At 41.6% G+C, this 16,542-nt stretch overlaps 1 protein-coding gene across 1 annotated transcript; it reads right to left on the bottom strand.

The window, feature by feature from the left end:
- Positions 1–4,246: 4,246 nt before the first annotated feature.
- LOC127651984 (uncharacterized) lies at positions 4,247–16,252 on the bottom strand. Its single transcript, XM_052138051.1, has 5 exons — positions 16,218–16,252; positions 5,839–6,122; positions 4,784–5,202; positions 4,514–4,668; positions 4,247–4,391 (listed from the first exon to the last, which is right to left on the bottom strand). The coding sequence occupies exons 1-5, from the start codon at positions 16,250–16,252 to the stop codon at positions 4,247–4,249; spliced, it is 1,038 nt and encodes a 345-aa protein (XP_051994011.1).
- Positions 16,253–16,542: the final 290 nt, after the last annotated feature.

The following is a 16,542-nucleotide window of genomic DNA, read 5'->3' as shown; positions in this document are numbered from 1 at the left end:
GTCATTGAGTAAAACTGTTACAATCTCCGCACGTAGGGTGTTGCTGTCTTTGTTGTGCACCAGGGTAAAGCATACACCGCAAAAAGGGGGAAGGGGCCTCGCAAACTGAATTGCAGAGCTGAGTCGGATGGTCCTGGCCAGCCAGCATGATGGGTTGGGAAGTGAGAGCCAGGCGTCCAAGCTCCGTGCGAGGGGCACTAAGTTGACGATTGTTTTTGAAGTACCTGGCGAGGCTTCACAGCGGTGTGGAGCAGGTAGTGTGGCAAAAGCGCCTACCGAGGTTTTGGTGATGAGAAATCTCAAGGCACTCACCTTCGTGGCCCAGAGGGTGAGGTCAGTCGCAGAGCATAGATCCTGCAACACATCAGGGTCTGGACTACCCAAGTGCAGATCTTTGAGTGCCTTGGCCTGGTGAACCGACAGGAGGGCCATGGTATGCACGTGAGCAGCACCCGGACCTGAGGAACCAATCGTCTAACCGTGAAGGCTGCAGGGAGGACGGAAGGTTGCAGTCCTACCCCACGCTGATGGCGGCCCGGGCAAGCATATCGGCCATCTGGGCGTCAGCCTCAGACTGTGTGTGCCAACCCAAAGGTGACTGTCCAGTCAAGTCTTCCGCGTCATACGCCGGAACGCTCTCCGATGCAGCGGCAAACTTATCATCCAGCTTGGGGGGCTCGGACGGAAGTCAAGAAGTGTGCCAGCGGCGGATGGTTCATGGGGATCTACCTGGAGAAACCGAGCCTGCTGCCATCCCCAAATCGCCTCCATCGCCAGCAGGGTCGTCCTCAATCCTGTGGGAAGGAACGACGTGGGGGGCAGCAGGATTGGCGTTCCTCTTTAAGAAGGAATGCCGTGACCGCAACATTGCCATGTTAAAGTTCTCGAAGTGAGAACATGAAACATCCACAAACGCTGCCTCAGTGTGATTGCGGCCCAGACACACAAGGCAGCATCTATGACCATCAGGAGCGGAGAGAAATCGACCGCATCCAGGAACTACACAGGGGCGGAAGGGCATCTTTATAAAGACGCTTCCTGAAAAGGACGTTCATGCCAGCTGTGTAATGCTCTTTTATAGAAAATAAACTCTTTTATCAAATATTCTCTTTTATCAGCAATGTTGAAGCGCCTAGGGGCAAAGCTGCACTGCCGTACAGAGAAGGAGAAAGCATATGCACCATAGATCGAACAGCATATGCTCTGCAGAGGTAAGTGGAACATTAAGTGATCTCAGCTCGCTGATCGCACAACCGCTTGGCTCCAAAGAAGAAATCTGAATCTGCATGATTCCCTCCCTTTATACCTGTATGTCCTGGGGAGGGACATGCAAATTCGGTTTGCCAAATTCTCTTTGGCCTTTTCTCAAGTTCAGAGGTAACCGAGGTCTTCAAGAAAGTCCCCTAGTGTTGCTTCACTCGACACAACGTCGAAGTGAGTGACAGATGGGGAACTGATTGTATGAGATTTAATGAGTTCACAGGTCTAAAAAAATTGATAGGTTAAATCAACGGTTAAATGGTTATTCATGTCCCCAATTCAACCACTTTAAAGTTAGTGTCCATTGAACCTGACTTACAGTATGTCAAGGTTCACACTGTAATCTTTGCATTGCGGGATGGCCTCCTCTTAAGTGAAGACTAAGCATGCTAGCAAAAAATACATATCAACACTTGACACACAAACCTCAGTTATGGTGACAGTCAACAAACATCATTAAGTAAAAGATGAGCTATTAATATCACCACACATTTATTAACAGTAATGACAACAACAACAAAAGCGTAAATAACACCAACCTCATTATTTATTCATGCTACAATGCATGCTGGGAGCTGGAAAATCTTTATTAGTTGAGAAAACTCTGTAACGCAAGTTCAGATAGCAAATATGCTTGTTAATTTCAAGTATGAAATGTAAAAGTTGATAGAATTCTGACTTCACATGTTGAGTTGACTGGCAAATTATGCTGTGTCTGCTCAAAAAAGCACCTTGATCCAATATATATAAATATTTTTTTTTATACATTTGTGGTTGTTACATTACTCGAGCCCTTAGACTTGCTCTTTCCCCCATCTTACTAAGCTAATCAATCTTTTGGACAGGCTGCAAAAAAGATAGATATTGTTATTGATGCACCTATTCACTAATGTTTGCAATACTAATCTCTCAAAGTTTTTCAACAAAGCATCAGGAAATATGTTTTGAATACATTGAAGTTTTCCAGTTAATGTGGTTTGAACAAGTACATTATTAAGTTGTAATTTTTACATGCAATCGCCACCTCAAAAATTCTTATGAAAATACTTTCTCTTTAGAGAACAATAATGAAAACACAATGTTAATACTCCACCCTCATTCACACCCTGAAATGGTAACACAAACAGGGAGTGTTAGTAAAAATGTGTAGGGAAATTTTTTTACATTTTTTCATTCTTATTTTAATCTCTTCTATGTAAAGCACTTTGAATTTGCTATATAAATATACTTGCCTTGCCTTGCCTAGTGAGAATAATTAATTGACAGTTGTCCAAACAAATCCTCCCTTCATACCCATCAGAACAAACACTTCTTTCAATGACACTCTTTGTCCATTAACAACTGAGAGCACAATAACAGACCATAATAATCATTGGTACAGTTGCTGCGGTAAATATAGTAAACTTAATAATCATCACCATTCTTGGGAGGGGACGGAGTAAAAGAAGACCGAAATAAAAAAAAAGACAGCAGAGTAATGAAAATAATATACAACTCAAACTGTTGCAAAATTATATCAATGAACTGATATTTTAAGACATTTATCAAAAGTTAATTAGAGTTGAAGCCAGAAGTTTACACACACTTATTTTTTAACTACTCCGCAGATTTCCTATTAGCAAACTAAAGTTTTGGCAAGTTGTTTAGGACATCTACTTTGTGGATGACACGAGTAATTTTTCCAACAATTGTTTACAGACAGATTGTTTCACTTTTAATTGACTATAACACAATTCCAGTGGGTCAGAAGTTTACATACATTAAGTTAACTGTGCCTTTAAGCAGCTTGGAAAATTCCAGAAAATGATGTCAATCCTTTAGACAATTAGCCAATTAGCTTCTGATAGGAGGTGTACTGAATTGAAGGTGTACCTGTGAATGTATTTAAGGCCTACCTTCAAACTCAGTGCCTCTTTGTTTCCACAAGTCTGGTTCATCCTTGGGAGCAATTTCCAAATGCCTGAAGGTGCCACGTTCATCTGTACAAACGATAGTATGCAAGTATAAACACCATGGGAACACGCAGCCATCATACCGCTCAGGAAGGAGATGCATTCTGTCTCCTAGGGATGAACGTAGTTTGGTGCTGATTGTGCAAATCAATCTCAGAACAACAGCAAAGGACCTTGTGAAGAGGCTGGAGGAAAGATACTTTGACAAGTATCTATATCCACAGTAAAATGAGATCCATATCGGAATAGCATGAAAGGCTGCTCAGCAAAAGAGACTGCTCCAAAACCATCATGAAAAAGCCAGACTACAGTTTGCAAGTACACATGGGGACAAATTTCTTACTTTTTGGAGAAATGTCCTCTGGTCTGATGAAACAAATATGTGACCGATCACGGAAAGTAGGGACACAAGTCGGTTTTGGGGCATTTTGAGTTATTCACAGATTCTGAAAGTGTAGTCTCCAAGCTTTCCAACGATTTGTAACACATGGAAATCTGACAATATTTGGAGAAGTTGTGGCCATTTGAAGGTAGGCACTCAAAAATCTAAAAGGGGAGAAAACGGCCTCAAAAGATTGTGCAGTTCTCACCTCTCTCTGCTGCTGGGAGTGACAATAGGGCTCATTTACATCTCATTTAGATAAGCCATACCCCTGTAAAGCTCCCCCTGTAAAGCTGTAAAGCACAGGGGAGCAAAAATCAGGAAAATGTGCCATCAAAGAAAAAAAAAGTTTGCAAACAGGTAATAAATAAATGTCTCTTAGCATCTACCGATAAAACTGTATAGGCAACTCTTATGTACACTGAGTGCTTTTCATACAAGAATGTAAAACTAAATTCAGGTGGTTGGTTGATAAAGTGACATTGCAGGTGTTGTAAACAAGAAAAAAGGTCTTTGTGACACAGTACAATGAAATTACATTAGCATCCTCTTCTGTGGACTCTTCTGTGTTGTGACCCTTGGCTGGGCATGTGATGTCTCTTGCCTCGTCAGCACAGAATGGCCTGATTTTTCATATAGATAGGTCTGCCTGTCAATTTTCAGTCCAGGTGGGGCCAGGACAGGAAGACCGTCGACAGGGGCAGATCTGCTCCGTCGGCGCAGTAGCTGATATTCGACAGGTTGTGCATCCACGGTGACTTTTTGCAAGCACCACACCTGGTCTCTTGGCTTCAAAGCTGTGACAGAAAAAGCACATAAGACATTTTAAACATGGCAAAGTATTTTCTTATAAAAAACTGTCATGTGTATGTTGTTACTATGTTATATTGTATGTACACAATGTGAAAGTTTCAATTACCTGAAGTGCTGATAACTCTTGATCTGTGGGAGTCTACGGAAGTGGCGAGTCAGATGCTGCTGCCAGTCGAAGGTCTGGACTAAAACTTTGCCCTCTGCCGTTCCAACAAGCTGTGGGATATTGAGGTGACTCACAGGAGAGCTGTTTTCCACAACCTGATGACAAAAAGAGAAGAGAGGAAGAAAAAAAAAGATCTTCAGTTAAATGTTTCATTGAAGCAGAACAGAAAACAGCACTGAAGTCATTAAAGCAAAGTAAAGTTAAAAGTACCTCAGCGATGTCTGCCAAAGTGTTGACTCTTGTCTTCATGTAGGCTTGCTTGATGAGTCCAAAGCCACAGTCAGGGGAAAACTTGGTGTGGCCAGCAATAAGGAAGTGGATTTCAATTTTATCGTGAAGCTTGTGTCCAACCCGCCAGGCAAGGTACCAGAGCATGAAGTTGTTCTTGTTCTGCCCACTGCAGTTGTCACAATGAAGATCCACCTCTGTTTCTCCAACTCCAAAGTTGCCGAAGAAATGATGCATGTAGCTGATGACTTCATTGCTTCCCTTAGTAGATGACATGCCTTCATCAATCAGGTAATTCACCTGTTTCTGCAGCCCTTCACATGAAACACCAAATAGGCCACATTTCCGTGGGGTCAGGAAGTACATTGGTCCTGGCTGGAGAGGGTTTGAGGAAAGTGTAACTGTAGGAGACAGAGGGAGAGAGGGAACTTGGATTAGATTAAATTAAATTTGCATCTATTCATAATTGTCTAATAAAGATAAAACTTACTATATTGATGCTATTCTGCATTTGCACTATTTATTCTCATGCACCAAATCGCCCTTTAAGGGACATTAATAAAGTAAAGTGAAGTAAATGTGTGTGAAATATTACCTGCTGAGCAAAATCAAAACTGTAATGCATCCTGATCTTCTTGCTTGCTGGTAGGGATGGTCCAAAAGACAGGTTGGAGCCAGAGCAAATCTTTCTGCAGGCAGCAGTCATGTCGTTGTACACAGCCCTCTCTTTCTGCACAAGGGAAAGATGATCTTGTTGCTTCTTTACTGCTTCAGACTTTCTATCATCTGGGAGGTTTGCACTTCGTATCAGCTGCTCGTTATTGCTTTGGCACTGCCAGCAGAGATCTGTCGCGTGGCCGGCAACTTTTGATGTGTGGGAGAAGTCGGTTCCACAGTGCTTTGAAGCTGGTTTTACAAACTGCACGCTCACCTGAAAAACAGATATTGCTTATGGTTAATTGTATTGTAATTGCTAATAGTGCTCCGCATTATTTCACTTTATAAGCACTCAATTTTAAATCAATGTTTACACATACCAAGCTCCTTAGCAGACTTCACGTAGAGACGCCACACTGAGGCCTTGGACACATGATTTGGCAGCAACTTCACATGCCAATCCTTATGCCCAGGCTGTCGGCCAGGCAGCATGATGGCATTGTCTTCTGCATAGTGTTTTATGAAGTCCACAACTCTGTTGATATCCTCAGGGCTGATGAACCTGGCTGGTGGGCGTGGCAATGAGTGCTTCTTCCTCAAGCGTGGTCTTGCCCCATTCTCCTCATAGTGTTTGACTATATCAGCCAGGGTGTCTCTGCCAATGCTGAAAAAAGGGAAATAAGAAAAAACGTTTAACATCATGGTCTTGCTAACAGGCATCTTGTCACCTATATCAAAATGTATTGTACAAATTATAGGTACTTTTACTTTACTGAAGTAAATTTTATGATGAATACTTTTTACTTTTACTTACTTTAGAGCTTGTATCTGTACTTCCTGGTTTAGTCTTGTTTTAGTCCTGGTTTAGACCTCAGTTACTGGTTAGACCTGGTTCGAGTCAAAGGATTAAAAAATCCTAAATTAAGTCATTAACACCAGTCAATTCAAGCAATTGAAGCATTATTCAAATTAATAGCAGAAGCTCACATTACCATCTTAAAGCTCATTATAGTAATGGGGGTTTTGGCAAGTGATATGATGCTAACGATTAGCAGCTAACGTTACAATTAAAGCGACAGTCCTGAGCTAGCTAAAAACAATAGGTAGGTATTGGAAGGTCTAAACATGGACTAAACATGAGATAGCGTTATGCGTGTTCTTAGAATGAACAAAAAGCGACAAACTTTGATGTTTATGGAAACTCACCCCATAAGAAACAGAAAAGTATTCTTGCAGATCTCGTTGCCTCCAATGAAATAAGTCGTTCGGGCACACTTTCTCTTTGTCGGGGTCTTCTTTGTGGATGTAACCATCTCCGAAGTTTGCACTGTGCGTCTGTTTGCCTCTAAATGTCCAATAATTCGCATGTCCTGCCACTCTTTTCCGCAGCTAAAGAATCCAGCCGTATGTTGTACATAATGTCTGGAGAAAGCTTCTGGCTACAAGACTGTCTCCCATGCAGAGAGTTCTCTTTTCTCCTCGTGTAACATTTACAGTCAAAGTTACGGATTTTCCCCATTTCTCTATCTATATCCCCATCAAATGTTACTATCGATATAGCCTCTGATATCTTCACGGTCCAACTCGTCTGGCGCCAGTCCGATACATTCTTCCTCGTCTTCATCTTGGCTCAGTTGTAGATTAGGGATATTATTCAGTCTTATCATGCCACTTTCATCGTCGCTCAGATCGTCTTCAGAATCAGTGAGCAGCTTGTTCATAAGCATCCGGCTTGTCGAAGAAGTACTTCAAAACATTTTCGTTGTAACGGCCACGGTTCAGCTCGTCTGCGACATTCTTTGCGGCGTCCATCTTCATTGAATTTTGATATCAGATAGAGCCGGCTAGAGCTGCATAATAAGTAGCCACGCTGTTGGGGCGGGGGCAAAAGCGCCCGGCTATTCAGTACGGAAATACACACAGACAATGACACGCCCCTACTGCATGCTAGAATCTCCGAAAAACAAGCCGATTTCAACCTCAAAATGTACGCTTTTAAATATACCAATACTGTTATCTCAAACATGGAGAGGCTTCTTCATGATCTCAACTAACAGATTCTGCAAAAAAGCGGAAATCACCAATTTTGGAAAAAAACACTTGTTTCTCATTTTGCTCACAAGTTGTGCTGCCGACTTGTGTCACTGGTTTCCGTGACGGGTCACATATGTAACTTTTGACCATAATGACCATCATTATATTTGGAGGAAAAAGGGTGAGGCTTGCAAGCCGAAGAACACCATTCCAACCAAAAAGCAAGGGGGTGGCAGAATCATATTGTGGCGGTGCTTTGCTGCAGGAGGGACTGGTGCACTTCACAAAATAGATGGAATCATGAGGAAGGAAACTTTTGTGGATATATTGAAGAAACATCTCAAGACAGCAGCCAGGAAGTTAAAGCTTGGTTGCAAATGGGACTTCCAAATGGACAATGACCCCAAGCATTCCTCCAAAGTTGTGGCAAAATGGCATAAGGACAACAAAGTCAAGGTATTGGAGTGGCCATCACAAAGCCCTGACCTGAATCTGAAAAATGTGTGGGCAGAACTGAAAAAGCATGTGTGATCAAGGAGGCCTGCAAACCTGACTCAGTTACAAAAATTCTGTCTGGATGAATGGGCCAAAAATCCAACAACTTTTTGTGAGAAGTTTGTGGAAGGCTACCCTAGTCGTGCTGACCTGTCTGAAGGCGTTCAGACAGAAGACTGCGGTCCCACTGAAATTATTTCAGAGACTCCTAGGGGAAATGGCGTCCTCAGTGGCTGCCAAACCACCCGGTTTGATACATATGAGACCGCTCAAGCACTGGCTACGGACTTGAGTCCCAAGATGGGAAAGGTGCCGCGGGACACATCGTGTAGCCAACATGCCAATCTGTCACCACCTCTTCAGCCCTTGGAACGACCTCGCATTCCTTTGGGCAGGGGTTCCCCTACAGCAGGTCTCCAGGCACATTGACACCTCAGGTTACAACTGATGCCTCCAAGACATATTAAACAGGCATGCAGCCTGTGTTGGCACAATAACTGCCTCGAGTTGTTGAGAGTACTGCTCACACTGTGGAGGTTCCGACCGTTTATCCATGGCAAGCACGTGTTAGTTCGAACAGACAACACAGAGACTGTGTCTTATATCAACCGCCATGGCGGTCTACGCTCCCCTCGCATGTCACAGCTCACCTCCCTTGAGCTGAAGATGTGCATTGTTGATTCCCAGTAGTGTGCACAAATGTGTTCCCTGGTTCATTTCCTCCTAGCCCTGCGGCAGGTGAGTTTGGCGCAGAAACTCACTGCCAGCCCATTACTGGTGTAATCTAAGCCCCGTTCTGAGATAGGTCCTCCGCATGCATTGGTTCCCTGTAGGAAACCCCTTGCGACGTATTTTCCACTTAAATAAATGTCCCTGTTGGCAAATGGTGTCTTCCTTAGGCAGAGGGCCCTCTGCCCAGGTCTCCATACTTATAGAGCATCCTCCCCCAAGCTTGGCAGGACCTACGATGGGGCTTCTCCACATGGCATACTTCAGACCATGTGATGTATTATATCCTCTCTGGGCGAGGTGTGGTCTCCGCAGTGTCTTCCTCCTGTGGATTGACCAGGGGATTTTTTGGGGACCCCTAGTGTCACTACATCAACACAGCGTTGAGTGAGTGACAGATAGGGAACATCCTGGTTACTTCTGTCACCTCCGTTCCTTGATGGAGGGAATGAGACTTTGTGTCCCTCCTGCCATAACGCTGAACTACCCGCTGAAATGTCCAGGACATTTTTCTCGGCTCCTCAGCACAAAATCTAATGAGCAGTATGCAGTGTCCCCTCCTTTATACTCGTATGTCCAGGGGAAGGGCATGCAAATACCACTCGCCAATTCTCAATGGCCTTTAATCAATGATCAGAGACATCCTAGGCTCTCAAGAGTGACCCCTAGTGTCACTACATTGACGCAACGTCTCATTCCCTCCATTAGGGAACGGAGGTTACGGAAGTAACCAGGATGTTTAATATTGACAAAATGCATTGAAAATGTTAACACATGAAATCCTGAGAGAGAACCTTGCTTATATTATATGTATTTTAAAGATAGAAAAGGGTGTATTTCAATATTATCTAAATTATTAATATTAAACTAGTATTTATTTATACTATTATTATTATTTATGCATATTTTTACATACTAATTAAAACTTATTCTCAGGGCAGAGAAAATACCTGTACAGGGCAGATGGAGCTCCAGGTAGATGCAGATGCAGATGGAGACAGATGTAACAGGTGTTTAAGTGTTTATCTTCTCCCTGAAGTAGATTCTCTTAACCCAGAGTAGTTCTGGTTGCAGTTTACTCAAAGCATATTTGCTGTTTCTGCCTTTGTCAAGGGTTCTGTAATATGATATGAGGGAGTGATATGAAAATGTGGTGATGTGAAAGGCAGGAAATCTATATTTTGCAATTTTGCGTTCCAATTTTGCATGCTTGCAATGTCTACAGCTTTGCTTTGTTGATTATAAACAGGAGCAATAGTTTAATCACATCGCTCACTTACAGAGACACAGTACAACACCATTCGCACTTTGAATCTTAAGTTCGGTAAACATGCGACAATCTTACTTGTGACTTTCTGCGTGCACTTACATGAAATTGAAGCATTCAGTGAGGTGCACGAGAGAAGAATGCAGAAGATCTGATTTACTCAAGATTATTGATTGTTCATCTGTATGGTTTGGTTTACCCAATTGCAGCAACATGTTAAAGTGAATAAAAGTGTGCTGTAATTCCCTACATTCAGAACATGCAGGAATGATTAAATGTATGTATAACAAACAAACAAAAAGTATGATGAATCGTGTTGTGTTCACCATGCGAATCTCAGTTGCCACCTCATTTGAGACCGTCAATCTGCGCATCTTATCACGTGACTTCTTAAGCGTGTTACTATGGAGACATAGTGCGTGTGGAGGCTTCATGCTATTCTCCACATACACACACAACTCACCACATGCCCCACCGAGAGGGAGAACCACATTATAGCGACCATGAGGAGGTTACCCCATGTGACTCTACCCTCCCTAGCAACTGGGCCAATTTGGTTGCTTAGGAGACCTGGATGGAGTCACTTAGCACACCCTGGATTCAAACTTGTGACTCCAGTTGTGGTATGAATGTATATTTTTCATAGTTTTGCACATGTCCCAACTTTTTTTTAAAAAGGGCACAAATCGATTCACATGACTGTGGTGAAATTCCTCGGACCGCCTGTCAGATGGAGTATACAATTATTGCACTGCTCTTGCAATTGCGCGTTGTCTCCGGTATGTCCATCGAGGGTCACGCCGACATCCTTTCATCAGATTACCAGCTGATTCCCCCGACAACCACCACATACCAGCCATATGGTCTTCACGCTGTTGCCCTGCGATTGGTGAAAGTGATCTGAAGTGGGGTATCAATGTTGAAAATCTCAGTTTGCTGAAACACACATCTTTTATTTTATCGCAAAACACAGATGTCACCACTATTAAGATGGCCCTCATTAATGCATGTTTCAAAATCAAACAAGTCTTTTATTCTGAATGACTTTTTTATATAACGATAATTTGACTTTTTATTCATCACTGAGACTTGGCTAAATCCTGGAGAACAAATGGACCTGGGGGATCTAACACCACCAGACTGTGACTTTTTAAATTCCCCACGGACTTCAGGATGAGGAGGTGGTGTTGCCACTGTTTTTAAAAACTCTTTTAAATGCAGACTGCTCCCTATGGACATATATTCCAGTTTTGAGGTCCAGTTGTTAAAGATTTACATCTTGGGTCCTGCTTTCTGTGCCCTTCTGTACAGACCTCCCAAATTTAATAAGGACTTCGTCCTACAATTTACGGACTTTCTCTCTGGACTAGTGTCACGTGGCGATAGACTCCTGATTCTTGGGGATTTTAATATTCATGAATGCTGTCCATCGAAACCGCTGTTAAATGAATTGATCTCCCTCATTGAGTCTTTAAATTGTGTACAACATGTCACTGGTCCTACTCACAATATGGGTCATACATTAGATCTTGTGTTAACTTGTGGTCTTTCTGTGTCAAACTTAGAGGTCTTAGATATTGGAATTTCTGACCATTATTCAATAATATTTGAGTCTGTCTCTACTTGTCCCCTGCCTACTTTTTCTCAGCCCTTACGTTACTCCCGGTACATTCACTCATCTACTGCTTTTTTCACAATTTTATCTAACACACTTCACAGCTGATGTCTTAGCTGGACTCGACACTGAATCAGGCTTTTAATAAATCCTGTACTTTTACACTTGATAATGTAGCTCCGCTCAAGCCAAGGAGAGTTAAGGGTGTTTCACAGCCTTGGTTAAATGACGTCACCCACGCTCTCAGGCAAGAGTGCAGAAAAGCAAGTGGAAAAGAGACAAGCTTCAGGTGTCTTATGATATTTTAAAGTGGTGTTTAACAAACTATCAGAGAGCTTTAAAGAAAGCTAAAGTCAAGTTTTTCTCTACATTAATCTCTGAAAACGTAAATCGACCAAAAGTGTTCTTCAAAACAATTGATTCTTTTTTAAACCCAACTAAAAATTATTTTCTGTATGCCACCCTAGAGAACTGTAAAACATTTTTAAACTTCTTTACTCACAAAATTGTGCAGATTAAAGGTGTTATTTTATCTTCACCATTTGATCAAACACTAATTACATTTACATTTATGCATTTGGCAGACGATTTTATCCAAAGCAACTTACAGTGCACTTATTACAGGGACAATCCCCCCGGAGCAACCTGGAGTTAAGTGCCTTGCTCAAGGACACAATGGTGGTGACTGTGGGGATCAAACCAGCAACCTTCTGATTACCAGTTATGTGCTTTAGCCCACTACGCCACCAACCCCCCCCCACTTCCCCATCCAGCTGCCTGACTCACTTTGAACCAGTTACATCAGTACAGTTAGCAGATGTAGTCTCTTAAATGAAGTGTTCGAGTTACAAGCTGGATATTCTTTCTCCATGCCTTCTTAAAAAAGTTTTCATGGCTATCAGTTCCAGCATTACAGCTATAATTAACAGCTCATTAGAAAGTGGAGTTGTTCCAAGTAGTTTTAAACATGCAATTGTACATCCTTTGTTAAAGGGAGATTTGGAAACTCAGTGCATCCTCATGGCCCAGCCACAACCTCCTCCTCGTCACAACATTTTATAGTGTTGTGTGAGGAACAGTCCAAAATGTAAGTGTTAATTGACCTCGTCACTCATTTGAAACTGCCGTGCACGCAAGAATTACCTTGTTTACATGAGCACACCTGACATCAACTCTTTCGGCTGTCAAGATATGCGGTGCCAGTTCTACTCTGTGTGTTTGTGTACACACAGGGGTACAGGTATTTTTGACTGGTGCCATGTTTTTTTTTTGGTGCCCCCCAGGAATGTGTGCTCTTCCCACTACTCTTCTCCCTGTACACCAATGACTGCATTTCCAAGGACTCCTCAGTCAAGCCCCTGAAGTTTGCAGACGACACCACTGTCATCTACCTCATCCGAGATGACGATGAGTCTGCATGCAAAAGGGAGGCTGAACGGCTGGCTGTCTGGTGCAGTCATAACAACCTGGAGCTGAACACATTAAAAAACGGTGGAGATGATTGTGGACTTTAGGAGGAACACCCCGACACTGACTCCGCTCAACATCCTGAACAGCACTGTGGCAGCAGTGGAGTCATTCAGGTTCCTGGGCACTACCATCTCACTGGACCTGAAGTGGGAGACCCACATTGACTCCACTGTGGAAAAGGCCCAGCAGAGGTTGTACTTCCTAACACTTGAGGAAGTTCAACCTGTATGCTGCTTATACAGTTCTACTCAGCAGTCATTGAGTCTGTCCTCTGCACTTCAATAACTGTCTGGTTTGGTTCACCTACAAAATCAGACATCAGAAGACTGTAAAGGACAGTTCGGACTGCTGAGAGGATTATTGGTTGCATACTTGCAATAAAGCTGATTCTGATTCTGAGTCTGATAATTATTATTTTGAATATGTCAAACCTACCCCTATATGGTTTTATACTCCCAACTTTATTGCCCTACATATGTCCTGTTTGCTATTTGGCCAGCCCTTTCAAATCACCTTTAATTATTTTATATTACAATTAACAGCCTCAGCAGACAATGCAAGTATAAACTTTGGTAAGGTTAAAATAGTAGAGACACAATAAAACTACAAACAAAAAACTGATGGAGATTAAATACATTTTATTAAACAAAAAATGTTCAGTAATGTGCAATATAGCAACAATCAAGCCTACAATCATAAGCAGTTTTTTTTATGGTTTCTTCTTAATAAGTACCGTGTTTGGCATTAAAGACAGTGCTGATGGAAAGGAGTATACATTCAGCATTTTACAGCAACTTTACCTTATTAATTAAACACTTTGCCAAACTGAACGATATACACAATATCCCCCAAGAAGTTTCGTTCATTAAAGTTTGAAAACCAATAGCTTGTAAGTAGCAATCCACTCCGATCATGTCAAGTGTTTTCAGTAATATTGTCTTGTTTTCTGGTGTTAATCATTATGTCTCTGCTAAAACTGCTGTTTTGATAATATTATGTTTGATTTAGTCTTGAATCCGCTCAGATGTTTCCCCATGCCTTCGCCAGGTCGATATCCGTGGGATGCAGAATCTACGACATGTAAAGCTGGGACTTATGTGTCCATTGCTAATAAAGGTGCAAGTGATTTAGCAGCACACTTTAGCTCGAAGCATAGAGGGTCAGCAAAAGCTGAAAGTTCATTGGGTAAATTAACAGACTGCTTTTTGCGACCAGGTAAAATTGACATCACATTGCTTCATTTTCCATGGCCATTCAAAATAATAGTAATTGAAAATTAAGGTACACTCATGGCATCAAATATTTTATTTTAGTACATGAACATTCTTTTGATGATGGGAAATTGTATTTATTTATATATATTTATGTTATGCTAATCGAGTGTCTTTTTCACTGTATTAAATTTTGCATTCTTAGTATTTTGAACCCTATTATTCCACCCACACCACAAGCCAATGTGAAAAAAGTCTTCTTTTTGGAAAACCAGAATATGTTCACCCTCAGTGAATGTTTATCAATAAATTTGTACATCTCTTGCTGCCATCATGTTTGTGTGACATCACACACATGCATCTGAGCAAAACAAATTGTTGACACATTTCAGATCCATTAAGATGCACAATGGACAAAGGAAGTTTGTGATCATTGACAGTGTGCTGGGACATCATCCCACTGTTCGTGGCGAGACCACTCGGGACAACGTGGCAGATGAAGTTGTTGAGCTGTCAACAGTTACTTATCTTTCTAGATAGCTTAAATTTACATCCAATATAATATATAACTAAATAAATAGCTTTATTCTAAATAACTAGATAACATACTTATTTGGTTTGGCTTGTGCAATGGGCGAGGTGTGTGACATTTGCATCAGGGTGGTGTAGGGCTGTTAACTGGGCAGCTAAACTAAGTTAGAATTCTAAAAAATGTGATTAATATTAGAATTTTTAAATTGACGTTGTTTCCTTACATAAATACATAAACCATACAGTACCGTTATATTACTGCAAATAACATTTCTGGCTGTTAAAAAATTATCATTCCATTTTCAACTAATGTCCATAAAATAAATACATTTAGTTGCTCCATATTTTCAAATGTTTAGTCGAAATAAAAAAAGGGGGTTGATATCCCAGACTCAAGACTCAAACTTCATAATAAATAAAAGCGAAATACCACATTATTAATTATTCATTGCATGTAGGGTAGCAATATTCCCAGATAGCAGTGGTATTCAGCTTAACTCGGTGGTGAGGTGGCTCAGAATATGAGCTCATGCAAGGTGCCGTTCAAACAGATGGAACACAACAGATTGGTACCGAATGTGAGGATCTCAAGGCATACAAACATTTCCAAGTTGAACTTCTGTCAAAGAGTTTAAAAAACTCATTGCTTAATCTGTGAAATGCTTTTTAAGAGAGCCAAGTACCTCCACCAACTGTGAGGGGCTGTTCACACCAAACGCTTCAGCAACCATCCATTTGTTTTTCTATGTAAACGTGCGCTAGACAAACGTCTTTGTTTCACTTTGTTTTTGTTTATTCAATGTCTCGTGTAGGAGCACTGTTTTTAGATGATGTCTAATTCAAAATAAATTTTAAAAGCATATCGAGACACCTGCTGTAATACAGCACAACAAATACAGTTTAACAGACAGCAGGTGTCTCGATATGCTTTTAAGATATGCCCTAGGGTGGCGGGTTTTAGGGCAACGCTGCTGTGTTTTTTGCCTTTTGGTGGGAATGCAGAGCGATTTTGTTCTTGTGGTTCGAGGTCCGAGGCTATTGGCCCCGGATGACCAGTTTATGGTCCTGGCCCTCACTGGCCTGATAGTGGTAAAGTGGCTGTTTATACTCACCGTCCACTTTGGGAATGCTCCCGGCAGCTATTATCTATGGATACAAGCAGCATACAAGTACAGCTCCCATCTGCTTGAATGGGGAAAAAACGAAATCTCCCAAACAGTTGGCCAAGATTATGATCAACGAACATATTTCAAATCAGCAGTACAATCCAAGAACAATGGTATCATACGTTGTGCTTCTTTAACTCAGATTACACTAAAAAACAATTTTTCAGGCTGGTCCAGCCAATGCGCATGCAGGTTTTCAAGTTGACAGGCGATATCAGTAAAACGCGATTGGCTCTTTTACCTGTTAGGTGGAACTTCCTTTCCTACATATGCCATATTGAGCCTTCCAATTTCTCCAATCTCAGGCTAAATTATTTCTGGTGCATCTCAATCAGCTCTCTAGTTTAGTAGTCAGGGTGCTGATCAGGCTAGGGCTGTCTCAATCGCAAGATCATTCCAGTTCCCTGACACATTGGTTCCTAAATATTCCTAGAATGAACTGTAAAACATGGAATATTTGTATGTTTAAACTAATTATTTCATGTATCAAGACCAATTAAAACGAACAAGTGATTACAATTGTGAATTTTATATAAAGAAAAAAGAAGAACATACGTTAAATATAT

This window comes from Xyrauchen texanus, chromosome 11 (genome assembly GCF_025860055.1).
Source record: "Xyrauchen texanus isolate HMW12.3.18 chromosome 11, RBS_HiC_50CHRs, whole genome shotgun sequence".
Classification (NCBI taxonomy): Eukaryota; Metazoa; Chordata; class Actinopteri; order Cypriniformes; family Catostomidae; genus Xyrauchen; species Xyrauchen texanus.
Note: the sequence above shows the minus strand (reverse complement) of the source record. Positions and strands in the feature narration are given on the sequence as shown.

Bases quoted from the DNA above. Each gene is read 5' to 3' on its own strand.
- LOC127651984 (XM_052138051.1), bottom strand. From the start codon at position 16,252: ATGGCATATGTAGGAAAGGAAGTTCCACCTAACAG. The intron at 5,203-5,838 runs GTATGTGTAAAC...TGTCTCCTACAG, and splicing joins GAAGTCTGCTAAGGAGCTTG to TTACACTTTCCTCAAACCCT. The intron at 4,669-4,783 runs GTACTTTTAACT...TTTTGTCATCAG, and splicing joins CTTTGGCAGACATCGCTGAG to GTTGTGGAAAACAGCTCTCC.